Below are 27,021 nucleotides of genomic sequence, written 5' to 3' on the forward strand. Positions count from 1 at the left end.
CCGTGGACTTCTCTCCTGGCGCTTTCCCCAGGCACTGGCCCGAAACATTCCAGAACTCCGGATCTGGCGGTAGGTGTCCAGAAGACAGTGAGGCCACTTGCTGGCCGGCCGTGAGGGGCGGGTCTCGGGCAAGGTTGTGGGCCTCAGCCAGGATGCTACTTGGGGCCACAAGGGACCTGCATTCTAGGTTCTGGCAGGACCCGCGTCCCGAGGTGATTCTGGGGGAGGTTTTTGCGGGAGACAGGGGTGCCGGGACAGACAGATGGACGGGATTCCAGCAGGTGGGGTTGTTTGCAGTGAAAGGGTCGGTGCTACAGCAGGTGTGGCCGCGAGAGCGCGTGAGGCTCCCGGAGAGTGGCGAGGCTGGTGTGGCTAGCCGGCAAATGGAGGGTATTTGGAGAAGAAGGGAGAGCTGAGGAGGGCTTGGAGGGTGGGCAGAAGGGAGCCCCTGATGAGCTGCGAGAGGAGGAGAGGTCTGGAATGCTATTGCCAAAACCATGGTCTTCCCAGACCCTGAGTGGCCGGGGGCTTCTGGAAGCTGTGGGCCAGGGAATCTACGGCCCGTTCTAAGTCCCCCCCTGTTCCGGGGGGTCTGGCAAGAGGATGAGGCCCTGACGGGCTCTGCGCATTACTTCTGCTAAACTTGTCAGCTTCTAGATTTGGTTCGTTCGGGGCCAGTTATGTTTCAGGACTGCTTGCTGGAGAGGGCTGGGCGCCCCTGTTTTCCTTCTTTCTGATGCGTGTTCCCTCCAGGCTTCTTTCTGCCTTGGGGAGGGCCCGCTCCACGGTCCCCACCCCCCTGGGCCCAGATCGGCCGGGAAGGGCCCAGACTCTGCATTTTCCACCAGCTCCAGGCATGCCTAGATGCGGGGCACAGGGTGACCGTCCCCTGGCCCCTAAAGGGACTGTTCTCAAGGAAGGAGTCGGATTGTTGCGCGTGCAGAACCGCAGTCACGTCCGCCTTTCCACTGGGGGGCCTGGAAAGGGGTGCTGTCAATCAAGAGAGGTGGGGTATCTGGGTGGGGGCCGCGCCATCCGGCTTCTGCGCGGATTCCTTCCACCAGCCCAGCTGCCGATAGTATTAACCCTCAGTGATTCACCCTGGTGCGTTGCAAGGGAAGGCGTTGTGTTACGAAAACGTGGGTCCCGGCAGCTCGTTTCGCTGACGGGTCTCGCTGCCTCAGCAGAAAAGAGGCGCTCTTGATATGGGAACGGAAACTTGGGACGGCCTTAGAAATACTCGGTGTGTCGGGCGGGAGAGGAGCTGTGGTCTTCCTCCGGCCCTGGAAACTCGCTGCCCGGCCAGGAAGGCAGTCCCGGGGCCCGCCGCTGCACCGGAGGGCTGTAGAGGGGTCCCCGCATCTAGGTCTGCACGGCCCACGGCCGTGACCGTGAGGAGCGGGGGCCGCTTGCCCTGGGGTGGCCCCATTTCCCCGTGAAGGTCACCTGCTGGTGGTTGTATTTCATGGCAAGTCCAGCGTGTGGAGGAAACACCTTTCCAAACGCGATCTGTCTGATGTGGCCGAGGCGAGCAGGTGCCGCGTGCGTTCGCGGCCCTCACGTGTACCTAAGACCCGGGGGAGGGGGCGGGGGGGGGGGGTGGAAGGGGACCTGGCCCAGCTCCAGTGGCCGGTCCCGCGCCTGCCGACGTTTCCAAAGTTTGCTGGAGAAGCGAGCACATTCATTCATTCTGGCTTCTTCCTCCCTCTGCCCTGATGGCCATCCGGGACTAGCCCATTAAATGGATATTGGGCCAATTTCCCTTTTCCCCACTTCCCCTTCCTTCCTTTTGTGTTCTCAGATGTGATAGGTGGGACTGACTCAGCCCAGATCCGAGTTGCTTTCCCAGGTGGGATAGACCCAGCCCAAATCCAGTTGCTTTCCCGAGAAACTTCTCCAGATGTGTGTGTCCCTGCCACCTGGCCTCAGTAGAGCCCAGGCCACAGCAGACTCGGGACACCACGGGCCCACCGCCACAGCTGCCACCGCATCCTGCAGCAGGCACAGCGGGGGACGTGGGGGAGGCACCAGGGAGCATCCGGTAGAGGCGGGCAAGACCACTGCCTGCCTGTGGCACCAGCACCTGCGGGCTTCCCGAGGGGGCCTCTCTGTCGTCAGGAATGAGCCTGAGATGACGAGAGGCGGCCACCTGGCTGAGTCACGGACACCCCGAAGCGACCATTCTTCTAGCTGGTCCTCCACTAGAGACGCCTTCTCAAGAAACCCTCCCAGCTTCCCTTCCTTCCTGCCTTCTCCTCAAACCCCTAAATTACAGATGCATCACCAGCGTGGGTCTGTATGAAGGGCTGGGCTTTCTGTGGGCTTCTCACTTAATCCTCAAAGCAAACCTATGATGTCAGGCAGTCACCCCCCCCCCCACCCCCACCCCCATTCCAGTGGAGAAGCACCTGAGGCTCAGAGAGGTTAGACAACTTGCCCAAGGTCGCCCAGCTTGTGGAGCTGAAGCTTAAGCCCAAGTGGTCCAACTCCAGACTTGGTGTGTCTTCTCCGTGTTTGCAGGCACTTGGTAAACAAGTTACCCTTGACTGACCCCCTTTCAGTCCCAGGAAGTCTTAGGTAGAGACAGCCGGCTGCTCCGATAAGGATCCCAAGGGGGCCAGCTGAGCCCTCGGGGTCATTATGGCCTACCCACATCTTGTAGATTCGGGAACTGGATTTTTTCCCCCGGCGTTCCAATTTCGACACAGTTTAGAGATCTTTACCAAACTCACAGGAGACTGAGGTATAAACCTGAGGTGATACGTTCACATACAGTAAGGAGTAAGACAGCCAAGTGTGCAAAAGATTTGTGTTCGCCTCTGAAAGTGACACGTGGGAAGCCCAGAACCAGAGCTCAGGAAAACCGGTTGAGTGGCCCTCCTGTTTTGTAACCCGATATCTCTGCTGTCACCATAGGGCGTGTAAGAGCTGGAGTCCTTGGGTTCACAGATTAGGCCACCGTCTTCCCAGGCTCTGGGTCTGTGTCCTCACGCCTAATATCACCTATTGGGCTATAGTTTGTCCGGGTTACATTCTGGATCTTCCCGCTACGGCCACCCTCAGGTTCAAGCTGCAACCTCAGCTGGTCTCCCGGCTTCCACGCTGGCTGCCAACAGCCTCTTCTCAACACAGCCGCCTAAAAGGATCCCGTTAGGACAGATGTCAGACTGTGTCCTCCCCCCGCTCAAAGCCCTATGCCCGTTTCTCATCACACTGGAGACAGAATCCAGAGTCCTTAGTGTGGCCCGCAAGGCCGGTGTGCCTGCCCCTCTGCATGGCTCCTCTGTTATTCTCCCAGCACGACAAGCGTGCTGCCACCTCAGGGCCTTTGCACATCCTGTTCCCTCTGCCCAGAACGCTCTTCCTCTTGAGTAGGCTCGTGCTTTTTTCCCTCCATTTATCTCGGTCTCCGTCCATACATTGCGGTATCAGAGAAGCCTTCCCTTCCCACCTGTTCCCATCATTTTCTCTGTCCTCACTACTCTGCCTGTTTTTTCTTTGACACTTGTTACTTGGCCCTGTATTAGAGATAGAGTCATTTAACACTTTTTTATTGAGCACCTACTGTGTTGCAGGCACTGTGCTAGGCATTGGGGCTGCCACAGGGAACACAACAGATACAAATTTCTGCCCTTGAAGGGGCGCCTGGGTGGCTCAATTGGTTAAGCCTCCAACTCTTGATTTCAGCTCGGGTCACGATCTCACGGTTCGCAGGTTCAAGCCCCACATCGGGCTCTGTGCTCACAGCTTGGGATTCTCTCTTTCCCTCTCTCGCTGCCCCTCCCCTGCTCACATACTCATGCTCTCTCTCTCTCTCTCTCTCTCAAGAATAAAGAAAGAAACTTTAAAAAATTTCTTCCCCTGAAGTTTGCATTAACTGTTCAAATGATTGCTCCCTGTCTCCCCCAGTGATTTCTACCTGTGTGTATACAGGAGGCACCTAATATTTTTGGAACGCATTCCAACCCTAAGGCACCTTATTGGGACTTGGGTGTCTTCCAAGTGTTTGTCAGCTGAACACGTACAGACCACCTCTCGGGGTGGATCACTTCTGCACGTGACTGTCTTGCTGACTTTCTTGCCAGTTTCCCCCCGGGGAAGACGCGCTCTGGCAGCCGAGGTGGAGCACTGCCCCCGACTTCCCTGAACGCCGACCGTGCGCAGCCCGTGCTCTTGAATTGTCCACCTGCTTGGGAAACTCAGGGACTGAGGGACAAAGACGGGGTCTTGGGAAGCCCATGCCACGCCCCTCAGGGTTCAGCAGGTGCTGGTGGGATGGGGCGAGCCTGCGACCCCGATTTTCTTTTAGACACCTACTAGATGCACACAGGCCTTGAGCGCCTGGCCAACTTGCCGGGTTTTACGAGAGGGCGTCTGGCCAGAGAGGGTCGGGGGGAGGTGGTGGTGACCGACGCGGGAGGCCCAGATCTCTCCAGATCTGTGAGCAGTAATCCTCACGAGAACTCAGAAACAGCCCATCGGAACAGGTTGTCATGTGGCGACAGGTCCAGTCACACCGTGCGTCAGCCCGGGGCCGAAGCGGTGCGGTCGCAGGCACCAGAGTCATCGACAGAGGGAGCAGGCACAGAGGTGCAGGTGCGCACTCCAGATCCCTCCAGAGAAACTCCATCTACGCTTTCTCTTTTGGAGGAAAGAAAGGGGGGGTGGGGTGGAGAGTGGAGAACTGCGCGGCCGTGACCCAGTTCTAGAAGGCTCCTTACTCCCCACAGAGGCACGTCGTTGGCCGGGTCCCTGTGTGTGACCCTAGACCTCTTCGAGCTCCGGGCCCCCCTCCGTTCTGCAGCCCTTTCCACACCCACCTCCTGTCGTGTGGGTTTTGGACACGTGGACATTTTTCATCCATTTATGGTTTTTTGTTTGTCGAGGTGAAATTCACATAATATAACATTTTTAAAGAGTACAATTCAAAAAATAAAAATATTAAAAAAAAGGAGAAGCCGCAGCTGGGGAGGCCACTTCCTGCCTCCTCGCCGTACCCCCCGGTGACAAGCTGGTGCCATGGGGACCTGGCAGCTGGACCCTTCTGCTTGCCTGGGAATTTAGGATTGAGCGATTTGCTACCTTCGGACTTGCTGAGGTGGCCCTCCCATCGGGCTGGCGGCCCAGCGTCCAGGACTTTCCAGGTTGACAGGACAGGAGGAGGAGGTCCGTGAGCTATTGTGGCTTTAGAAGTAGGGTTAAGTCCTTTTCTCGACCGGCCTGCGAGGCGTGGGGCTTTACCTCTCCCTCAGCATCCTGTTCAGTTCCGTGAAATCGCACACGAGGAACGGCGATTAGGTTGCACACAAGGCCTGATTCCTTTTAGAATCCTTTCCAAGTTCCTTGGCTGTGGTCCATTCAAGGTCCGGGTGACAAGCCTTCAGTCCAACTAGCTGTGCGGGAACCTGGGCACCTTGCCGCCACTGTGGCCAGTTCAAAGACCAGGAAGCCTGGTGGGAGGTTCCCGTGACCTCCGCTTTTGTCCTACTAAAAATGGACAGACGAGATCGGGCGCGGTCAGGGTGGTATGGCCGTAGACTCTTCTACTAGAAGTGGACCGTAGGGTGGGGGCTCTGAAGTCCAAGATTTGGAGCGTATTGAGAGACGAGGTGGCCACAGACTAATGAGAGGAAGCTGCTCAAGGCCACCCCGCTAGGGAGAACCCCTCACCCCACGCGTGACCTTCACACATTCATCTCTAAAGGCAAGTGACAGAAATTCCCATAATGGGATATTATGCGGCTCCTACCACACGAAATTGGCACCGGGACTAGTCTCTTATGACTTGGAAAAAGCAAACTGGTGAGTAGTATTTGGGGGTGATCCTTTGCTCAAAGTGGACCGTCCCCAGTGGGAGGGGGACCCTTTAATTTATACTTTATACATTTCTGGATTGAGATTTCTATTGTTTGTTTGTTTGTTTTGAGACAGAGAGCAGGAGCAGGGAAGGGGCAGAGAGAGAGAGGGAGAGAGAGAGAATCCCAAGCGGGCTCCACGCCGTCAAGCGTGGAGCCAGCCCAACGCGGGGCTCGCAAAACCGCGAGATCACGGCCTGAGCTGAAACCAAGAGCCGGTCGCTTAACTGACGGGGCCACCCGGGCGCCCCTCTGGATTGAGATTTCTGATGAGCATGTGTAACATTTAAAAGATCTCACATCAAGACTGAACATGCGGTTTTTAAAAACCCTTGTTGTGAATCTCAGCCTGGTGGTTCTTCTTTCACATGGATTTGAGGTTCTAAAACGTTGAGCTGTCATTCCTTTGAACCAGCAGTGTCCTGATGTTGCTGGGGGCTCCTTAGAATGCAGACCGCTGGACCGCAGCCCCTGATTCAGTGGGTCGGGGATGGGAGGCCAGGCGTTCGCTTCTCCCGGCAGGTGATGAAGGGGTCGGGGGACCCCACTTGGAGGAGCATTCCTGTGAGCATCATCCAGGAGAACAGCCTCTTCTTCCCGGAGAAAGTTTTTGGGACCTCGACCGCTGCTCTGGACTCAGGGAGTTTATGCTTGGAGTTTTTGAGGTGGTTCATCCACCGACAGCCTTTCCCCTGGGCTCCCGTGGGCTGTCCCCGTGGCCCAGCTCTCTGCCCGGCTTCCCGCTCCCTGTGTGGAGGGCACCAGGCAGGTGCCATCTGATGGGTGCCCAGCCCCCACTACGGGCTCCGTTCCCACTGCCTCTCGAAGGCTCTTCGGCCGCTCTCTCGGCAAACTTCTGACGAGGTGTCCGTGGGCCATTGTGTGTCACCGAGGTCCCTCCAAGAACAGGGGTTCTCATCCGAAAGGAGTGCAGGCGCTTGCCGTCACAACCTTGATTGGGTGCAGCCGTGGCTCTTTATTTTAATTTTCAGTCTCTGTATGAATGTAGTGCCGATTTCCCAGGGGCAGGGTTCAACTGACGTGAGCCCTTTCTGAAAGTGCCGTGAGTAATTTGGGTCCTTCCGTAGGTGTTTACAGCAGGTGCATTCTTGGTCTTTTGAGGTCAGAGGCTAGAGCTCTGGACCATGCGGGCTTTTCTCTCCAAAGTCACTCGTCAGAAGTTTCCAGAAGGGACCGATCCGTTTTGTTGGTTCTAGGGGCAGAGACTTCACTTTTATATCCCCGCTTGAGAAGAACACAGCTCTCTCCTGGGTGTTCCGGGGAATCTCTCCTCAAAGGGGCAGGTGGAATGGGGGGGTGGGGGGTGCGGGGGACCGTTACTGCGCGGCCTTATCCTGCTGGTGGCAACACCTCTGCCAGGGGCTCCGTGGCCAGGCTCGCACGGAGCACGCCCCGAGCGCGCTCACCACCAAAGCGTGTCCCCGAGTCCTGGGCCACGGGAGCGTGAAACCCTAACTGACAGGCAGAGCCGGACAGCAAGTCAACAAGCTGCAAAGTTGTCTGAAAGAATCACAGACCGCTCAGGGCGTGCTTCTCTTGCAAAACTCTGGGCTGCAGACACCGATGTGTGAGGTGGGGAGGCGGAGGGAGGGGGTTTATTTGATCTTCAGGTGAAAGGAGGCTTTATAAATGGGTCACCTTGTTCCGTAGCCTGCATTTCATTCTTTCCCCATCTTGGGACAAAACAATGGTTTTACTGTTCTGGGGTCAATCGGACAAGCTGAGGGGGACTTGAGTTAAAAGGAGGTGAGTGTGTGACTGCCACTCTTCTCCCCGGCGGCCCTCCTGGGTGTGTGCCCTCCCTCCTCCCCCACCCCATCCATTTGTCACCGGTCACCTTGGATGTGTCTCCATCAGAGCGGTCCCTCCGCCCATTCAACAGACTTTTCCTCAAACCACAAAACAAAAGGATGAGTTTTAGGCGAGCTCGTATGGGTCCAGGGGAGACAGGAGCCACCCCATTTTTACTGGGCAATTTCAAATTATGAGTTAGAAACCGTGCCACTGGAAATCCTGGGAGCAATCACTGTGGAAGTAACGTCCCTCTTTGGGACGGCCCCCTGGGCTGTACCCGGTGATTCTCGCCCTCCTCCCGATTCTGGATCCTTCCTGTGCGTCTTCCCGGCTGAATTAAACATTTATCCCGTGCCCGCCTTAGAAGAAGTGGCACACACGTGGAGGGCCTTCAGGAGCTACTTTGGGAAACAACTCATCTGTGGAAGTGTAAAGCCAGTATTCTTTGCCAGCCTTTATTCGTTTCCGTGTGCTTAAAAATCATTCCGTTACCCAAGTAATACGTGAATCACACACACAAAAAAAACTCAGTTCAAAAAGTGTTCACGGTGAATGCATCGTTCCTTCCACCCCGCCCCCCTCCAGGGCTAACCATTGTGAAAGCTTTGGTGTTTATTCATTTTAGACCTTTCTCTGTGCCTGCCCACAGATAAACATGTGCAGATAGAATCTTCTTAAATTCCGTTCTTACAGAAATAGGATCCCGTCCTGCATCTTGTTCTCCATGGAACGGCGTCACGTGAGGTTTTGTAGAAGTCAGCCGTCCGAGGGGCTGTCTGCTCCTCTCCAAGGCCGGGGGGCGTCGTAGGGCCGTGAGCGTCTCTGTCCCCGTGTCCCCGTGCAGGGCTCTCGGGTTCCGTAGGCAAGATCCTGGGAGAGCAGCTGGCGGGTGATTGCTGGGTGTCATACGTCTGGATGGCGGCCGCCACGTGGCCCCACGTGCCCAGGTGCGTGTTGCGGACGCACCCCCATACCTGTGCGTGGGTGGCTTTCCCCCACATTCTCTCTAGACCACCTCAAGCTTTTAAACCCTGTGCATCCCGCATGGCTCCCTGAAGTGGGATGCTTTTGCCCCTTAGAGGGCCTGAGAGGCGTCCCCTTTTGCAGTGGATGAGCTGGCTTTTGACCCATCGAAGATGATGTGTGCGTAGCATTAGTGGGGGAGAGTTGCGGGGGGGGGGGTTGTTCAGGAGAGGGAAAGGGGTCTCCCCAAGTCAAACCACAGGGCTCGGCGACATCTGGCCTGACAGCAGGCACTCGCCCTCTGTGCCCCACCCCCAACCCCCACCCCTGGCCCCAGAGCCTTTAATCTCAGTGCACGCGATTGTTAAGTAAGTATGCAGAGTCGTGAAGCTTCTGAGGTGTGTTTGCTCACGCCCCTCTGTGTCCCTCTTCTGGGAAAGACGAGGCAGTTTACAGGGCCAGTGTCCCTGCCCCTTGGCTGTGATTCCTGCTTCCCTCCCACTGCCTGCTCCTCTCTGACGCCCCCAGGCAGCCCTCCAGTGCACCAGACAGAACCATGTGCTTGGCTTTGATGTTGGGGGCGGGTCCTCCCCCCTTTGTTTCCCCCACCCCCCCCCCCCCCCGCAGCATACTGGGGCCAGTGCTGTGCCAGGTTGGTGAGTGGGAGGAGGGCCCCGGCTGAGCAGAGGGAGACTGAGGCCCCAGGAGCACCCTCGGTCTCAGGGACGGCGCCACAGCCGCTCATCAGCGTGGGTGAACTTGACCACGAGGTCGAGGTCCCCGACAAGGGAGACGTGGTGGGGTGGGCGCCTCGCCTGCTGTTCCAGGTGAGAAAGCCGTCCACGCGGCCTTTCCTGAACCCCCTCCAGTGACTTGCACCACACGGGGCCCCGTGCCAGCCGCGGCTCGAGAACGTGACCCCACAGGAGGTGCAGCTCTGTGTTGGGACTTGCACGCTCTCTGCCCGTTGTGTGAAGGGGGCCCTTTCCCTCGCGGGCTTTCCAACCCACCCTTTGGTGGTTAGTTTTCTCCTCTGACCCTGTTTGATCTTTAATCTGATTTTACCTGTCGAAAAAAATGTTGCCAGGAGCTCCCAACCCAGAATGACTTGTCGACTCCCCGGAACCGGCAAGAGGGACAGTCCGACGGTCAGAGCTCCTTTGGACATATTTTACTTTGCTTCCACTGAAGTGCGCGTGCGCACACACGCGTGTTTCTAGGTACGCGTGCATTCTTGCTCCTGGTTCAGAGAGCCATCCTGCTGCTGTATTTGTGCCCGTTACAAGGGCAACACCCCACCCACCAAAACCACAGATCCCCGCCCCCCCCCTCCCCCCCCCGCCCCAGGTCACCCTGGAGTCCTGCTCACCCCTGCTCCAGGCATGTCTTTGATCTTGGGGAAGACGCAGGGACTGAGGACAGTGGGGACAGTATGTTACTTGGGCAATCAGAGGCTGGTGGGGCGGGAGGGGTGCAAACGAGGAATTTGTCTTGAGAGCTGGCTCGCGACGGTCTTGAGTAGTCTTGGGGACCCCGTGTCCTGTGCTTTTTGTTTTTAATTGATTAATTTATCCTGAGAGAGACAGAGACAGTGTGAGTGCGAGAGGGGCCTAGAGAGCCGGGGAGAGAGAATCCCAAGCAGGTTCCGCGCTGCCAGCTACAGAGCCCGATGCGGGGCTCGAACTCGTGAAACCGTGAGACCGTGACCTGAGCCGAAACCGGGAGTCGGACGCTTAACCGACTGAGCCGCCCAGGCGCCCCTGTGTGTACGAGCTTTGTGAACGAGAACCCCGCAGAGAGAGTGAAAGAGCCACAGCCCAGGGGTGGTGGCGATGGCCGCGGGCCGTCTCTGTCCTCGGCCTCTCTTGTTCCAGCCCGGTAGGTCAACACACGGCCACACCTGCTGCAGCTTTATTTCTCCTCCAGGGGGACAAGGTCTGGGTCCTCCCAATGCGTGGAGACTCACTAGGGACTCGCTGGGCCATTCCAGGCCCTGACACTCTTGTGACAACTTTAGGCCCTGAAAGGCCTGGACATCTGCGTCTGCCTCTCAGAAGGCAGGAAAGGGGACTGGTCCCAGAGCTGGGGCCTGTTCTGCTTCTTCTGGTTCCTCCCTGAAGTGTGGCATCCCCTGCCGACTCCTTGGCCCAGTGTTAGCGATTGCTGCACAGGCCAAGCCGGTGCCTCTGTTACTCCGTGGCCTCCCCAGCCCCCCAGAACCGCGTCCAGGCATTTTGGAAATAACGTCAGCAGTTGGCATGGGTTTAGGATGGAGGTGAGCAAACTATGGCCTCGGGCCAAATCTGGCCCACCGTTTTTTGGCAATAAAGTTTTATTGGAACATGGCCATGCCCGTTCATTTACATATCATCTGAAAAGGCTAGAATACTTACGATCTGGCCCCTCACAGAACAAGTTTGCCAACCCCGGGCTTAGAAGGGACGTTAGGGGCGCCTGGGTGGCTCAGTCAGTTGGGCGTCTGACTTCAGCTCAGGTCATGATCTCGCGGTTTGTGGGTTCGAGCCCCGCATCGGGCTCTGTGCTGACAGCTCGGAGCCTGGAGCCGCTTCGGATTCTGTGTCTCCTGTCTCTGCCCGTCCCATGCTCATGCTCTGTCTCTCTCTGTCCCTAATAATAAATAAAAGTAAAAAAAGGGTGGGGGGACGTTAAATTTTATTTACTCAACATTTCAGACACCTGGGTCTTGGCTCAAGGCCAGCGTCCATCGTAGGACCAAGTGCAGGGACCAAGAAAATGGATAACAGGGATCTTTGTTCAGTGTGCAGAGCACAGCCTGGAACATAAAAATAAAAACAAAAGCAGAAGTGAAAATGCCGGTTGTACTAGGTCCTTTCTGGAACATTGTCTCTGTTGAGGAGAGGTGAGCTTGGGACACCCCTGTCCCAGGAGCAAACAGAGCCTCGGAAAAGCTAAGGGCGAGTCCTAGGCAGTGGCCCGAGGTGCGTGAGTCCCCCCCCCCCCGCCCCCACAGGACTGGAAGCCCCAGGGGCCGTGCTGATGGGAGCAAAGTAGGGAAGTGCACGTTGAGGGGGGAGAACCTTACTGGCTCTTCCCAAAAAGGGGCTAGTGGAGTTTCTGGAGACCCCCAGAAGGGCAGATCTCTGCAGCCACATTTAAAAATGGAAGGAAAGGGAGGCAAGGAGGTGGCTAGGCGTGGACAGCCTGAGGTCTACGAGAAGGAAGTGTCAACTTGGACCATAGCCTGGACACGGGGTGGGGGCAGGCAGGTGACGGATGAATCAAGAATGGCTCCAGGGTTGCTATGGTGGTTGACCACCTGGGGGTGACCCTGAAGACGGGCTGGCCCAGAGGCAGCAGAGCGGGTGGGCCACGTCCCCTGGGCGGGAGCCACCCCGCGGTGCCGCAGACAATTTACCCTGCCCCTCTTCCTCCCAGAGACTCCCGCTGCTCGAGGTCACGCGGTCTGGGGGCCCGAAAGGACCCTCCCTCTTGGACGGTGCCCTGGGTTGCTGGCCCAGGAGGGTAGGAGCTTAGCACAAGGGCCGCACAAACGGACTCTGCCTGCAGGCCGTGGAATCTCAGAGCGTGGTTGACTGACCTGAACAGGTCGCCCGCTGCCACCGCGAGCTTATGCCGTGTTTTCTGTTGGCTCGCTCTGAGGCCGGCCTGACGCTGTGGCCGCCAGATCCCCTCCCACGTACATCTTCTGCCTTCCACTTCGGCACTCCGTCTTCGGCGGAGATGAGGTGCGAGGCCCCTTGTCTAGCCCAGAGGTTGGCTGAGCTCGGCCAAGAATAGGGACCAGCTTATTCTCATAAAGTTTTATTGGAACTCAGCCATGCTCGCGTATCAACGCACCGTCCGGGGCTGCTTTCACACCACAAGGCAGAGCTGAGTAGTTATCACAGGCTGCCTGGCCACAAAGCCTAAAACTTTTTACTATCTAGCCCTTTATCCGAGAAGTTTGCTGATCCCTGGTCTCGCTGAAGCAGGAGTTATATGTGTGCAGGCCCCGGCTCACAGGCCTGAGAACTCCCTTCCTCTCTCCCTTTGTCAACCCCCATCCCTTCCCCAGCTCCACCCCTGACTTGTGCCAGCTCTCCCCACCTCCCCCATGCTCCATTTCCACCCATTTCTCTCCAGGTGGTTTATTATTTTTCTACGGTTTATTTATTTTGAGAGAGGGAGCGAGAGCAGGGGAGGGGCAGAGAGAGGAGAGAGAGAGAATCCCAAGCAGTTTCCGCGCTGCCGGTGCAGAGCCGACATGGGGCTCGAACTCACGAACCGTGAGATCACGACCTGAGCCGAAATCAGGAGTCAGGACGCTTAACCAACTGAGCCACCCAGGAGTCCCTCTCTCCAAGTAGTTGAAGTTAATGTGTTGGAGGGACTTCTCCCCGCCACATTTCTCTCCCGCATGTTCTGCCTGCCCAGTGTCTCCCCTGACCCCCAGCCCCTTCCTCACTCCGCCACCTGTGCCCGGCATGGGAACGCTGAGGTGCTGGGATAGATCCCACCAAAGGGCAATGGCCGTTGTGCTCCAGGAAGCAGTGAAATGAGCTCTCTGAGGAAGTCAGCTCTCTCCCGTCCTCCAGAGAGCTGACTGGGGTCCCCACCAGCGTCCTGCACGGGGAGGCCACTGGGCACCAGCCAGAGGGAGGCTCCCAGGCAGAGATGGGTTGGGTGCTTCCGACTTGGAGAACTGCCCCGGACCAGCTCAGGAAAATACTCGAATGGAGTTTGGGGAGACATGGAAGAGGGGGTTCAGGGAAGGCTGCAGCCTGGTGGGCCCCAGTCTCTGCAATTACCAGGACCGTGTTGGCACCCCCAAACCCTGGCTCTCTCCACCCCCACCCCCACACAGCCTGGCAAGCAGGTGCCAAACCCTCCGCGGGACCACAGGCGAGTCCTGGAGGTTTCGATGGCTCTCAGGACTCAACGGGCCTGAAAGCTTGAAACTGGGGGATCCGGGACATCAGGTCACGATATCCACAGAACTTTCCAGAACCAGGGTGGCCCTCTGGCTGCAGAGGGACACCTCTGCTTTATACCAGCTTTGCATACCTTCGACACAAGAAGTCCTAGCCTGTCTCTGAAGAAATGCCCATGCGTCGGGGAGCGATCAAGCCTTCCATTCCACACCAGAAAGGGGAGGGCGAGAAGCTTGGTGTGCTCGCTGAGATAAGGGGGTCGGGTCCAAGTGTTCCCACACAGGGACATTTACTCTGCCGAGAGCCAGCCTCCTAGAAGCCAGGTCACCCTGAAGACGTGGTCCCAGGGGAGGGAGGCAACTCCGGGCTTGCTGGAAGGCCCAGGAGAGACAGCAGGCCCACTGCGGATGGCCCCCGCCCGCCCCACCTCCTGGCCCTGCCGGCCCCCCGGGCACCCACGTGTCACACCCTCCTCCTTGGTCGTAACCCTCCTGGTACTGCCAGCCGAGCGGACGGGACAGCTGCAGTGAGGTCTCTCCTCCAACCCCACGACACGGTGAAGTCTTGGAGTCGGGCTTCCTCCCCAGATGGGCTGTTGGGACCCAAGGGGCCAAACACCGGCTGCTCATTGAAGGGTGTGGGTGGGGAAAAGTGACGGTCCTCTAAGTGTTGGTCCAGAACTACCTGGGGGTGGGGGCGAGAGTCTTCATTCTCACCTGACCAGGGGCCATGAGAAGAGTGTCACTGGTGGCCGCGGCCCAGGAGGGACACAGGACTTGCTGGGGAGGTCGCTGCAGCCTCAGGGACCAGCAGGCCGGGAGGGGGGCTTTCCGCCTACGCCCGGGTCGCCTCCCCTAGCGCGAACCCCTGCAAACAACTGTGCTAGAAAAGAGGAGGTGCTGGGAAATGGAGTCCGGAAGCTTCCGCTGCCTGTCGGGGCTTCACTTTCCCTGCAGACAGCAGGGAAGGGACACAAGCTTCCCTTTGCTTTGCCCAAGGAAGATGCCCACTGCCCCAGGGCTGATTTCAGGATCCCTGCCAACTTGGCCTTCCGCCCTGGGAAACCGTGATGAGGCATTTGGAGAGTGTCGTGTAGCCGACACCATCGAGCATGGTGCCCGGTCCCCAGGCCCGCGTCCCCGTGCTGACCGCTGGTGAACAGCCCCTCTCCTTCCTGGTGGTGTAGTCATGGGGCCAGAGCCCGCATCAGGTGTACTGGGAGCACAGAGGCCAGGTGGCTGGGACGTGTCCGCGTGGGTAGCCTCGTGCTCCTGGTTTCCGGGTTCCCCTTCTTCCCACACGCCCTGCTCACCCCGCTCTTTCTCTCTCCGTCCAATAGGCAACACTGAGCGCGCCGCAGTCCACAGAGGCCGCCTGGAAACCTTCCTTGGGACGTCTGTCTGGGCCTCGTTGGAAAACTGGACGGGAGACCCCACGATTGATGAGTTTGCCTTGGGAGTCGGTGCAAAGGTGAAACCAAAGGCGAACATGGGTCAGAAGGTCACCGGAGGCATCAAGACTGTGGACATGAGGGACCCCACGTACCGGCCCTTGAAGCAGGAGCTCCAGGGCCTGGACTACTGCAAGCCCACCCGCCTGGACCTGTTGCTGGACATGCCCCCCGTGTCCTACGACATCCAGCTGCTCCACTCGTGGAACAACAACGACCGATCGCTCAACGTCTTCGTGAAGGAGGACGACAAGCTGATCTTTCACCGGCATCCGGTGGCCCAGAGCACGGACGCCATCAGGGGCAAAGTCGGGTACACGCGTGGGCTGCACGTGTGGCAGATCACGTGGGCCATGAGGCAGCGGGGCACGCACGCCGTGGTGGGGGTGGCGACGGCGGACGCCCCCCTGCACTCCGTTGGGTACACGACTCTCGTGGGGAATAACCACGAGTCCTGGGGCTGGGACTTGGGGCGCAACCGGCTCTATCACGATGGCAAAAACCAGCCGAGCAAAACGTACCCGGCCTTTTTGGAGCCGGATGAGACATTTATTGTCCCTGACTCTTTCCTTGTGGCCTTGGACATGGATGACGGGACTCTGAGCTTCATTGTGGACGGACAGTACATGGGAGTGGCTTTTCGAGGACTCAAGGGCAAAAAACTGTATCCTGTAGTGAGTGCCGTCTGGGGCCACTGTGAGATCCGCATGCGCTACTTGAATGGCCTCGACCGTAAGTGTCCTCTGTGCTGTCCAGTGTGGCAGCATTCCCGGATTTCTTGTGTCCCCGGCATCCTGGCTGGGCCTGGCCAAAAGTTCACAGTCATTGGAACTAAATTGTCTTTAGGTAGACATCCCAGCATATTCAGATCCTCAGAGGTCACTCTTGCCTTCCTCTGCTTAAATGAAGAATTCTAGCTGGAGTCGGCCAGATTACCTGATAGCACCTCGTGGATGGATGGATGGATGGATGGATAGATGGATGGATGGATGGATGGATGAGTGGATGGATGAGTGGATGGATGAGTGGATGAATGAGTGGATGGATGGGTGGGTGGATGGATGGATGGGTGGTTGGATGGATGGATGGATGATGGATGGATGATGGATGGGTGGAGGGATGAATGAGTGGATGGATGGGTGGATGGGTGGGTAGATGGATGGATGGATGGGTGGATGGATGAGTGGATGGATGGATGGGTGGATGGGTGGGTGGATGGATGGATGGGTGGATGGATGAGTGGATGGAAGGGTGGTTGGATGGATGATGGATGGGTGGATGGATGAATGAGTGGATGGATGCGTGGATGGGTGGGTGGATGGATGGATGGATGGACGATGGATGGGTGGGTGGATGGATGGATGGGTGGTTGGATGGATGGATGGATGATGGATGGGTGGATGGATGATGGATTGGTGGAGGGATGAATGAGTGGATGGATGCATGGATGGGTGGGTGGATGGATGGATGGATGAGTGGATGGATGGATGGATGGATGGATGGGTAGATGGATGGATGGATAGACGGATGAGTGGATGGTTGGATGAATGGATGGATGCATGGATGGATGCATGCATGCATGAATAGATGCTCTTTTTTTCTGGTTGGCCTGTCTCCAGTTTTGATCTGCAGTTGACCAAAATCTGGCACAGTAGCTGGGGGTTTACTATTGAGCTGGGGTTTGCAGTCTTCGGAGTGTGAGGACCTCTTACAGAAATGAAAACCAGTGTTCTCTGTTGCTCATTAAACAGGTTTAGGGTCTCTCTCTTCTGGTGCTGGGGTCTTCTGAGTTGGCTCCTTTGGGACATAGTCCCCTGGAGGGATTTGTTCAGTCAGGATGTCAGGAGGCCTTTGGGGGAGGATCATGTGGATTAGAAGGAGGCTGAATCAGCAGTGATTCCCACTGGTCCTTTGGAAAAGGTAGTGGCCTTTCTCAGACCACATGTTAAGTAGCCCACATGTGGCCACACTGTCCTCCTGGTTTAGGAAGTAGAGGGTTCCGTGGGTGGCTTTGTGGCTGGGACCCCATGGTGGCAGGAGGTCCCAGAATTCCAGAACTGTCCATCCCCATGCTTGGCCCTCCCTCTTTCATGGGTCCCTTCTACCATCTGCAAACCCCACCTTGGAAAGGGGGCGATACAGAAAGCTTTGCCCGCCCATGTGCTGACCATTTTTAAGGGGCAGGTTTGGCCTGGCACCCCGAGATCTAACCCCACCCTTAGGCCAGGTGAGCCGTCGGGGAAGCCCCTGCTGGGGTCAGAAGCACAAACGCTGACTCTGGTCGTGCTGCCTCCAAACCTTCAGCTTCTCCCATGTCCCTTCCCTACTTCAGCCTTGGAAGATACCAGAGAAAATATCCGGGGACATAAGGCAGAGGGAAGTTTTAAACACTTCTCTTTAGAAGTCTCCACTGCCTCTTTCCCTCGCTCCTTGCCCCTGGCTTTGGCTGGGTGATGGCAATGAACTCACCTGTGCAACCCAGTACCCCTAGGTCATGGGACTCTTGGCAGGAGCAGTCAGGTGTGCGTCCAACAGGTAACCTCCCCCCAGGATGTTATCTCAGACCTGGTCTAGGGAACCAGGAGAGCAAGTTCTGTGAGTCTGTCTCCCTAGGTGATGGTAGTAGAAAGTCTATAGCCACATCTGCCCTGGGCCAGGATAGACAGGGATTGGGAGAACCAGGCACATCCTGCCCAGGACCTAGGATCTCAGGAGCCCTGGCCCTGGCAGAAGAATGACCACAGCCCCAGATCGTTTCGTGCCCATTCTGTGCAGCCAGACAGATGAATGAATTGCTGGGCCCCCTGTGTTGTCGCCAGGCCACTGGGGCTATTGGTCTCCATAAAGCTGTCCAGCCCCCCGGTGCCCTCCAGGAACAGGTCCATCAGTGTTGTGTGTTTGCAGGGCTCCACTGTTCCCGTGGCCAGCTCTAATACAGAACACAGACCCCTGAGTGGCCCGGAGGGGACTAGCCTGTTCACCCTGGCAAGTCAGGGCACACTCAGCCCGAACTGTTCCTCTGCTGAGTCAGGGCGAGACCCAAAACAGTCCTGGAGGCCCAGACGGGCGTCTTGTAAAGGGGATGCCCTGTCAGCTCTGCCTCAGGTGGGAAGTCGGATGCTTCTGTAACTTTTCTTGTTGGGGAAATGTACAGGGCTTGAGGGGAGTGGGGAGCGGGCGTTGGAATGGTTGTTGAGAGTTGCATTTGTGAGCCGGGTCTCGGGTGGAGACCCCCAAGTACCAGGTGGCTTGAGCCTACCTTGGGTTCTCTTGACTAATGATGAGGACCCCTCCCTCCCCTGAAATGCCATGCTGTAGCCAAAGCCAAGTTTGCCTCCCCGATGGGCAGTGAAGACCATCCCTGGGACATCCGGGACGCGGCAAGGAAAGGGTTTACTCGAGAGGCAGTCAGACGAGGAGACGGGAGGGCAGGCCTCAAATCCGCCTCCCTGAAGGGAGAGTCAGGGAAATTTAAAGGCAAGAGGAAAAGGTCCGAGTAAAAAGTTGAGCTGGCTTGTGAGTGTGCGGCTGCGATCAGTCCCACGAACTCTTTGGTTCCTGGGTTTTGGTGCCAGGCAATATCCGGACGCCCTTTTGCCTTCTCGGCTCCCCCAGTCCCAGTCCGTCATGAATGGGCCCCATTCTGCACAACCAGTTGACTTTGGAGGATGCAGATAGGAAGACCCATGAGGCTGGTACAATGCCGACAGCCGGACACACACACAGAATAGGATAAGTGCCAGCCTCGGCCAGCTCACCCACACCTCGGTTCCGTACCGACAGAGCACCTCACACTCTCCTTCTAGGGAAGGACCACTCTGGCTGCTGCGTAGAAATGAACGGTGGAGGCAAGAGTGGCCCCTGGGAGGCCAGGGACGAGCCATGACAGTTGTCCAGGGGAAAGGGGACCGGGGCTTGGGCCAGAGTAGGGAACTTGAGCTTGAGATGCTCACTGCACACATCTAGATGGCTCTGCCAGTCTAGACAGTCGGTGGGACGGTCATCCGCGGCTGGACGGTGTGTGACGCTGGGACCCCGGGTTGAGCTCACCCAGGGAGTGAGCGGGCAGGGCTGAGGCGGAGCCCTGGGGCGCGTCAGTGTTTCGGGGTCAGGTGGACGGAGGGGTGAGGAGGCGGAGTGGCCGTGGGGCTTAGGAGGTGAGTGGTATCCTGGACAACAAGTGAAGGAAGGACTTGAGGAAGGACGAGGTCCAGTATGGTGATGGCGGAGAATTGTCCATCAGCTTTGGCAACAAGGCCATCACTGGTGACCTTGACAGAAGTCGTCAGGGTTGGGGTGGGGAGAGGCTCAGAAGAGGAGCAGGAAGGGCGGTGTGTTCAGTTCCTTGGGCTGTTGGAGTAAATGACCACCAACCGGGTGCTTAAACCAACAGAATGTAATCTCTCACAGTTCCAGAGGCCAGATGTCCAAAATCAAGGTGCCCAGGGTTGGGTCTTCCAAGGAGAGCCCTTCCCAGTCCTCCCTCCTGGCTTCGGCTGGTTGATGACTGTCCTCGCTGTGGACGCATCACTCCATCTCTGCCTCCGTCATCACATGGCCTCATTTTATTGGGACACCAGCCATTGGATTCAGGGCCCCCCCCTACTCGGGCATGACCTTATCTTAGCTAATTACATCTGCAAAGATGCTGTTTCCAAGAGGGTCACATTCTGAGGACCCAAGTGGTTCTGAATTTAGGGGAGGGGGGGGAGGGACACTATTCCACCCACTGTAGATGTGGAGGCGGCAATTCTAGACCATTCCCACGAGACCCCCGTGCTGCTTGCCACCTGAGGGGAAGGTGAGACTGCACTCAGATGGGGTGCTCATTGGGCGAGGTCAAAGGGCGCCTGTGTCTTCTGCCAGGAGGGTTTGCTTTACCGTCCAAGGCAGCTGAGGAAGGGAGACTGTCATGGCAGCCCAGGTCCGTGGTCCATGGGGGGAGCGGAGTGTGACGGGCAGAAGGTCTAGCCAGGGCTGGCTAGATAACGTCTTCTCAGGGTCACAGCCTCTGGGGCGGTCTGACTTATTAGTCTGGGAAGTTGTCTGAGCCCTCCTTCCCCACCCACCCCACCCCGCCCAACGCCACCCCACCGCACCCCAGCCACCAGGTCCTGCCCTCAGCAGGGACCAGCGGTTTGCAGAGCCCGTCAGCCTAAGTCGCTAAGCGTGGCCGCCCTCCGTGCTCACCCGGCCCTCCTGCCCCTGGGTGACCTCCCCCACCGTCCAGCCGCCTCTGACCACAGCCCATTTGTTCTGACTCCTCCAGCTTTGAGACTTTCTGGGACTGAAGCTGCAGCCAGAGGGACTGTAGTGTCACCCTTCCTCTTTCCTGGGGAGACAGGACCCAGCTTGGGCCCTGGGCCTGCCTGTCCCCCCCGCCACACGCCTCCCCCACCCCGGAGATGCAAAAATGAAAAGACTTACTTGCAAGCCGCAGACTGACCGTCCCCCAAGGGAGAGTCCCTGCCTCATGGGTCCTCCCTGCTCCCACTTAGCATCTCCCACTAAGGAAGCATTTTCCCTGCGGTTCCAGCATTTTCAAAGTCTCCCTTTTACTGCTCCCGGATAAGTAAGTTTGGTGAGGTCTGTCGTGATTGTGGGTTTGGAGACGGCTCAGCTCTTTTCCTCAGGAGACTTTTGACTTGGTGACCTCCTCCTGGGGTCCTCCTGGCCTCCCTGGGTCCCCTCCCGGGGCGCCTCACCCGCTGGTGGCTCTCTCCCACATCTCCATTCCAGCTGGACTGCAGAGAAGTGCCCTAGTCAAGGATACTAATCACCCAACCTGCAAGGGTTTCCTTCTGGGGGAGAGAGGCCACTTAGGAGGGAAGGGATTGTTCTAGACGCCCCGTCCCCCAAAACGCTGGTCCCATGAGGACAACTGGCTCTCAGAGTCGGGGGAGCCGGGAACCAAAGGTGCCTCATGACCCAGCCAGGGGTCAGGCCTCCTTCCCTGGTGGCCAAGGACAAGGGGTTGGGGTTTTGTTTTGCCTCTCTTTGGTGAGACCTGCTTCACGTTAAGGAGAGGTGCCCACATGCCCTGGGATGGCCGTCCTCCAGCCACGACTGTCTAGAATCCAGCTCACAGAGCATTTGCACTGGAAGCTGCTTGCAGTCACAGGGGCGGCCAAGGTGACGGGTGGGGATGGGAACGTGGCTGAATCAGGGGCACTTCCTGACGCGAGACGCTGTCCTTGACCTCCCGGCCGCAGAGTTCGTCCATTTAGCCCGTGAGCTATCACAGCCCCGGGCTCTGGAGGTGTGAGCTGGGTTGCAGGAGAGCTCCGGTCGGCGTGCTGGGCCGTGCGTGTTCAGATAGGCCACCAGGTATCCATTGCTCCTTGAGATGTGGAAGTTGGCGCATAAACCGTCCAGTTCCTCAACCTTCTGCTCCCATAAAAAGCACCCGATTCACTTCCCGACTGGGCGCCCTCAGTGCCCGCCCCTCCCATTCATACAAACTATGTGAAGTTTGTGACGAGCGCCTCAGCTTCCTGGAGATGGGCAGAGCGGCCGACGCACCTTGCACGATCATCAAATAAGTAAGCTCTTGCCTTCCCCGCCGGGCGGCTTCCTCAGTGGGAGTTCACTGGGTACCTTACTTTGTGCGTGGAGCTCGAGGCAGAGCCCGCAGGCCCCCGTCAAAAGTGTTGAGGTGGGGAGGCCTTCCTGGGTTCTGTCAGTGACCAACTGAAATCAGGATGGATATTTTCCCCGGCCCGGTGCCCATCTCCCTCTCCGTGGCCAGTGCACTCCTGGTCTCTGCCCAGCCTTTGGAAAGCCATCAGACCGTGGCCCTGTGCGTCATCGTTGACCTCCTACAAGGTCCAGGGGGGAATGACCTGTTTGTGCCCTCACGGTCCCCAAGAGTGGACCCATCGGGGGATGCTCGGGTGACGGGTCCTAACGCATCACTGGCTCTGTCAGCTGCCGCCTCCGCAGCTCGTCCTGGCAGGTGGGTTATGTCCGAAGGACACATCCTTCTGGTTTCACAACCCCCATAACTGGATCATTCAGTGTGGTCCAAAGATGGTCAGGCAGAGGAGGCTCCCCCATATCACATAGCTGCTTTCGATGGGGGGGGGTGGGGGGGTGGAAGGAGGTAGACGTAGGTCCTCATCCGTCTGGGTAAACTGCAGGGGGCCGTTGGGAACTTCCTCCTCCCGTTGGCCTAGAGAGAGCCCGACTGCCAAATAGGCTGGACCTGGGTGTATGTTCACTTTCTAGCCCGTGGCTCTCCCCTCCCTGAGCCCGTTTCCCCGTCGGTAGGTTGAGGGGGGCTGCGGTCCCCGCCAGGCACACGATAACGTGTTCCACAAGCCATGACCGCTGCTGGTGCTGTGATGTTCATTTCAGGTAGGCCGTCACCAAAAAGAAGGCAGCTGGGGCTGCGGGTTTGCAGAGCTCTGCTGTTTAGAAACATTTCTCAGTGAGGGTCCCCGTGGGATGCCTCGGACACCATTAAGCTAAGAGGGTGTGATGGGAACTCCCTCTCAGTCTTCCCTCTGCAGCCCTGCACAGCTCTCTGGCCACATTCAATGGCTCTTACTACTTTCTCAAGTGCCCTCAGCCACCAGGGGAAGCCCCTCGGGCTCCCCATGGGAGCTGAGCCACATCCGGGAGGGAGAAGGGACTGGCCCGATGGGGGCAGATGGAGAGAGCTCCTGAGTGGAGGAGAGGAAGGGCCACCGAAATCCCCCACTCGGTCCATAGAAGGGCCACTCAGCGCGTTTCCAGGTCAGGAACCACCGGGAGGCATTTCTGGCCGTCAGGATCTCAGCTGCAGGAGACTCTAGGAAGCATCTGGTCTGGATTCCTCATCGTACAGATGGGGAAACTGAGGCCCAGGCCGAGGGAGTGGTCTGCTCGAGGTCAGGCCGCTGTGCAGGGCGGAAGTGAGGACCAGACGTGAGGCCACTGGCACAGGACGCTGTACGACGCGGGGGGAAAGTCCTGTCTCTGTGGGCTCGCAGGTGGGAGGAACCGGGCCCTGCTCCCCGGGGAGTCTGGAACGCTTGGCCCCCAAGCATTCAGTGCATTCTCCTGCCTCCAGGCAGGGCTGCCTTTAATCATCCTGTGCTGTCCAGGAACCGAGAAAGCTTTTCACGAAAAACATTTACCATTTCAGCTCCTTCTGCCGTCTCGCTGTGGCTGGCCACCCGTGGGGGTTGCTTGCCTTCGTTTAAAGCCAGGAACTTAGCAAATGTATTCTCAAGCCTAAGATTCTTTTTTTTGATAACAGCTCTGTTGAGATGTAATTCACAGGCCATACAGTCCCCACATTTAAAGCGTATGAGTCCATGGGCTCTGGTATAGTCACAGTTGTGCAACCATCACTGTGATCGGTTCTAGAACACTTCCGTCTCCCCGAGGGAACCCCGTACTCATCAGCTCCCCATTTCCCCCCAACACCTCCAGCCATAGGCTTTGCTCTTCAAGAGTTGAGGTTTTTTCATGTTATTTTTCGTATTCTGGCACACTCGTGAGTATTAGAGAACGGTGATCTGCTTCTCACTGGGGGCAGGGGATCTCAAGGGAAATGCTGGGTTTTTCTCGGTGTTTTTTTTTTGGTCACAGAGGAGTCTCGGTGTCAGGGGGAGACCCTGGACGAAGCCACGGATGCCATCACTTCAGCTCTTCCCGTGTCGGGGATGCTGCAGGGTGGCCCTGAGCAGCTCCAAGGGGGCTCACCTCCTCTTTGCTTCTGGGAGGAGGGCCAGGAAGGGTCAGTCCCGGGAAGGCGGGGAGAGCAAGGCCCACTCTGCCCCCGGCAGCCTCCGGGGCCTGGGAGGGAGTGACTGTCACACTCCTTCTGGAGCACACAGGCTGCATGCATGGAGCCTCCCTTGCGGGAAGACGGGCCCCGGCTGTCTGGGGACACAAGGACAGAAGTGCTCCTTCAGGCTGCAGCTAGAGGTCCCTCTCAAATCCAGGTGCCTGAGGCGGCACTGCCGTGAGCCCCAGCCTCAGTTTCCCTGGCCGCGAGATGAGATGCCCTGGCGGTGGCCGGGGCGGTCTCGAGGGCCCCGGCTGCCGAGCCTGGGCTGATGTTTCCACTCTGCCTGGCCTGGGCTCTCAGCTTCTCTCCGTCAGAGAGAGAAGAGCTGGGACGGAGGGGTTTCTGCAGACATCACACCTCCAGGCTGCAGGGTGGCTGGGTTTCCCCCACCATTTCTTACATCTGTCTTCATTGGCGGCGGGGTCTGGAGCCTAAAGGATGTGGTTGCTGAGCCCGGGCTGCCTGGATTTGGACCCCAGAGCGTAACCCGGCACATGAGGCCCCTCTGCTTCGGTGCCCTCAGCCGTGAGCGGGGGGACGGCTGCAGGACCCACGAGCATTGGGCTCACCTAGAATGATTCCCCTCCTGGACGCCCACGTGGGGTCTGGAGCTGGGCCGTGTGGGGGGAAGGGCTGGCTTCCGTGTGCCCAGACGGACGCACTGTGAAGGCTACTGCTCGTCCTGTGAATAAGAGCAGGGACGGCCTGGGTTCTGACCCAGTTCCACCTCCTACCAGCATCGTGACCCTGGGCGGGTTATTTGGACTCACTATCCCTCAGTGTCCTCATCTGTAAAATGGGGATGATGATAATGATGCCTCCCTGTGCTTGTTAAGCCCCTCTGAGCAAACCATAATAAACCATCAAGGGAGGGGCGCCCGGGTGGCTCAGTCGGTTAGGCATCTGATTCTTGATTTCAGCTCACGCTTCATGAGATCGAGCCCCACGTCGGGCTCCGCGCTGAAGGCAAGGAGCCTGCTTGGGATTCTCTGTCTCCCGCTCTCTCTGCCCCTCCCCCACTCGCCCTCTCCGTCTCTTTCTCGAAATAAATAAACTTAAAAAAAAAAAGAAAGAAAAACAAAAGTACGGGGCTGCATTTAAAAACTCAAAATAAATAACAAACCATTAAGGGACCCGGTGTTTGCGGGAGGGCTCACAAAGGCGGCCGGCCCCGGGCAGGTTCTCTGTGTTAGCTAATAACAGTTGACTTAACGTGTAGAATGGTCTCCTCACCAGTTGTGTATTGAAACGGACAGTGAGAGTATCGCCAGCGTTGTCAGCATTTTCGTTCTGGAGCCACCCAGAGCTGCACTAACCTGCTGTCCTTGCTCTGTCCCCCCCAGCCGAGCCCCTGCCACTCATGGATCTCTGCCGCCGCTCCGTGCGCCTGGCCCTGGGGAAGGAGCGTCTGGGTGACATCCACACACTGCCGCTGCCCGCCTCCCTCAAGGCTTACCTCCTCTACCAGTGACGCTCTAGCCCCGGCATCGCCAGCACGACAGCCACCTGGTGCCACCTCACCGAGCTACCGCCGTGCCCCGCGCCGCGGGCTGCATCTGGCCGCGGGAGGAAGCCCCTGCTCTCCCTCTTCATCCCGCCCAGCGCCCCTGCCGGACACGGACAGCTCGACCCAGGCCCCCCTGTCCCCCGTCCTGACGTTGGCAGAAGTCCCCTGCATGCCGCACAAGGTCCCTCTTTGGAAAAGGACACATAGAACAGACTCCTAGGAAGCCCTGCGCTGAGCTCCGATCTGCCCTCGGGGTGGCGTGGGCTACCCCTGCCACCTGCCGGGTCCCAGCGCCAAGCGCAGATCCCAGGGGTGCTAAGAGGTGCTCAGATAAAGGCTGGTGCTGAGGCCGGTGGGGCCACGCCACGGCAGACAACGCTCAGGACGTCAGGAACTCCCCACGGACTCCGAGGCAGAAGCAAACCAAGATCGGACCTTCCGCAGCGCCCAGCATCAGCCCCGGCTGTCAGTCCCTTGGTACCCTCTATTTATTCTTTGAACAATAACAAAAGCCATTTATTTATTCCATTTAGAAAGGAACCCTTGTTTCAGTACCCTCTCTCTGGAGTGTTCTGGTGGTCCCTTCCACCTGCCCCTCCCCGGGATATGTGTGTGCCTCACCTGCCCCTCTCGGTGGGCCGTGTCCTCACAGGGGCACGAGGGTGTCTTTCTTTGGGGCTCTGGACCTACAGTTTCCGGGGGGGCTCTGCTCCGAGTTCCCGAGCACGCCCCTCAGGGAACATTCGCCTCACGTGCAATACAAGAATCTTGGGGGTCCCGTCTGCAAGGGCTGTGGCAGCTCCCTGTGTCTCTCCAGGTGGCCACTCACCCCTCGGGCTCGGACATCTTTGCACGTGGTTTTATTTCTTCAGTCTTCTGGGGGAGGGTGTTGCTGCTTTTGCCTTTCCTTTCCTAGCTGAGATTTCCCATGTGCGTCGTCAGAAGCCCTGGCCTTCTGGAGCCTCAACCAAGAAGGGAGGCTGAGTGGGTCTCCATCCCCAGAGAAACCAGGGGCAGGACGGGCTGGGGAGACCACAGAGAGGTGGTGCCCCACCGGAAGCCAGCGCAGGCCCCCACTTAGTGCCCCTGTCTGGGCTCTGCGCCCGAGTGGAACAGCCTCAGCTCACCATGACTCCCCCCCCACCCCCAGAGCCACACGAGGTGCAGGGCGGGGTGGGACGGGGCAGCCAACAGAAGAGGGTCACTAGCGCCCTGCCACAGCCCCCCCCCACGTAGCAGCCCCCGGCCCCTGCCACCGCGTTCACCACCTTCTATCTTGAGGTCAAATCTCTTCGAATCGGACTTCTGTTCATTTCTGTACCAGTACAATAGATGACTTTATTTGTTTAAATGTTTAATATATATACATATATATTTGTCTGTAAGAATTATGTTTTAAACAGCTGCTGTAGGGTACCTTTAAAAAAAAAAAAAGTCTTCCAACGGAGTATATTTTTTAAAGCACAAAATTGGTACCAAGTCTGGGTGAGGAATGTAAATTGCCCCCTTATTATTTTGAGGTTTTTTCCAAGGGCGGGGACGGGGGGGGGGAGTGGGGAGGAAATCTTACCTGTAAGACTTTTAAAGACTTTTCCTCACTCCTGTTTCGGGGTGGGTCATGTTCTCATGAATGTTGCACACGAGAGAGTTCTATTTCTGCCGCTCCCAGCCTTACTGCCTTGGCCCAGCCGTCTCCCACCGACGCTGGATGAATTGCGGGCTCTTTGTCATTTCTCTGC

At 57.8% G+C, this 27,021-nt stretch overlaps 1 protein-coding gene across 1 annotated transcript; it reads left to right on the top strand.

Moving 5' to 3' along the window:
* SPSB1 (splA/ryanodine receptor domain and SOCS box containing 1) lies at positions 1–26,808 on the top strand. Its single transcript, XM_042997245.1, has 3 exons — positions 1–69; positions 14,886–15,728; positions 25,119–26,808. The coding sequence occupies exons 2-3, from the start codon at positions 15,035–15,037 to the stop codon at positions 25,244–25,246; spliced, it is 822 nt and encodes a 273-aa protein (XP_042853179.1). The 5' UTR covers positions 1–69; positions 14,886–15,034; the 3' UTR covers positions 25,247–26,808.
* The last annotated feature ends 213 nt before the right edge of the window (positions 26,809–27,021 follow it).

The sequence above is a fragment of the Panthera tigris genome, chromosome C1 (genome assembly GCF_018350195.1).
Source record: "Panthera tigris isolate Pti1 chromosome C1, P.tigris_Pti1_mat1.1, whole genome shotgun sequence".
NCBI lineage: Eukaryota > Metazoa > Chordata > Mammalia > Carnivora > Felidae > Panthera > Panthera tigris.

Coding starts and splice junctions, on each gene's coding strand:
- SPSB1 (XM_042997245.1), top strand. CDS start 15,035: ATGGGTCAGAAGGTCACCGGAGGCATCAAGACTGTGGACATGAGGGAC. Junction 15,729..25,118: donor CTACTTGAATGGCCTCGACC/GTAAGTGTCCTC, acceptor TGTCCCCCCCAG/CCGAGCCCCTGCCACTCATG.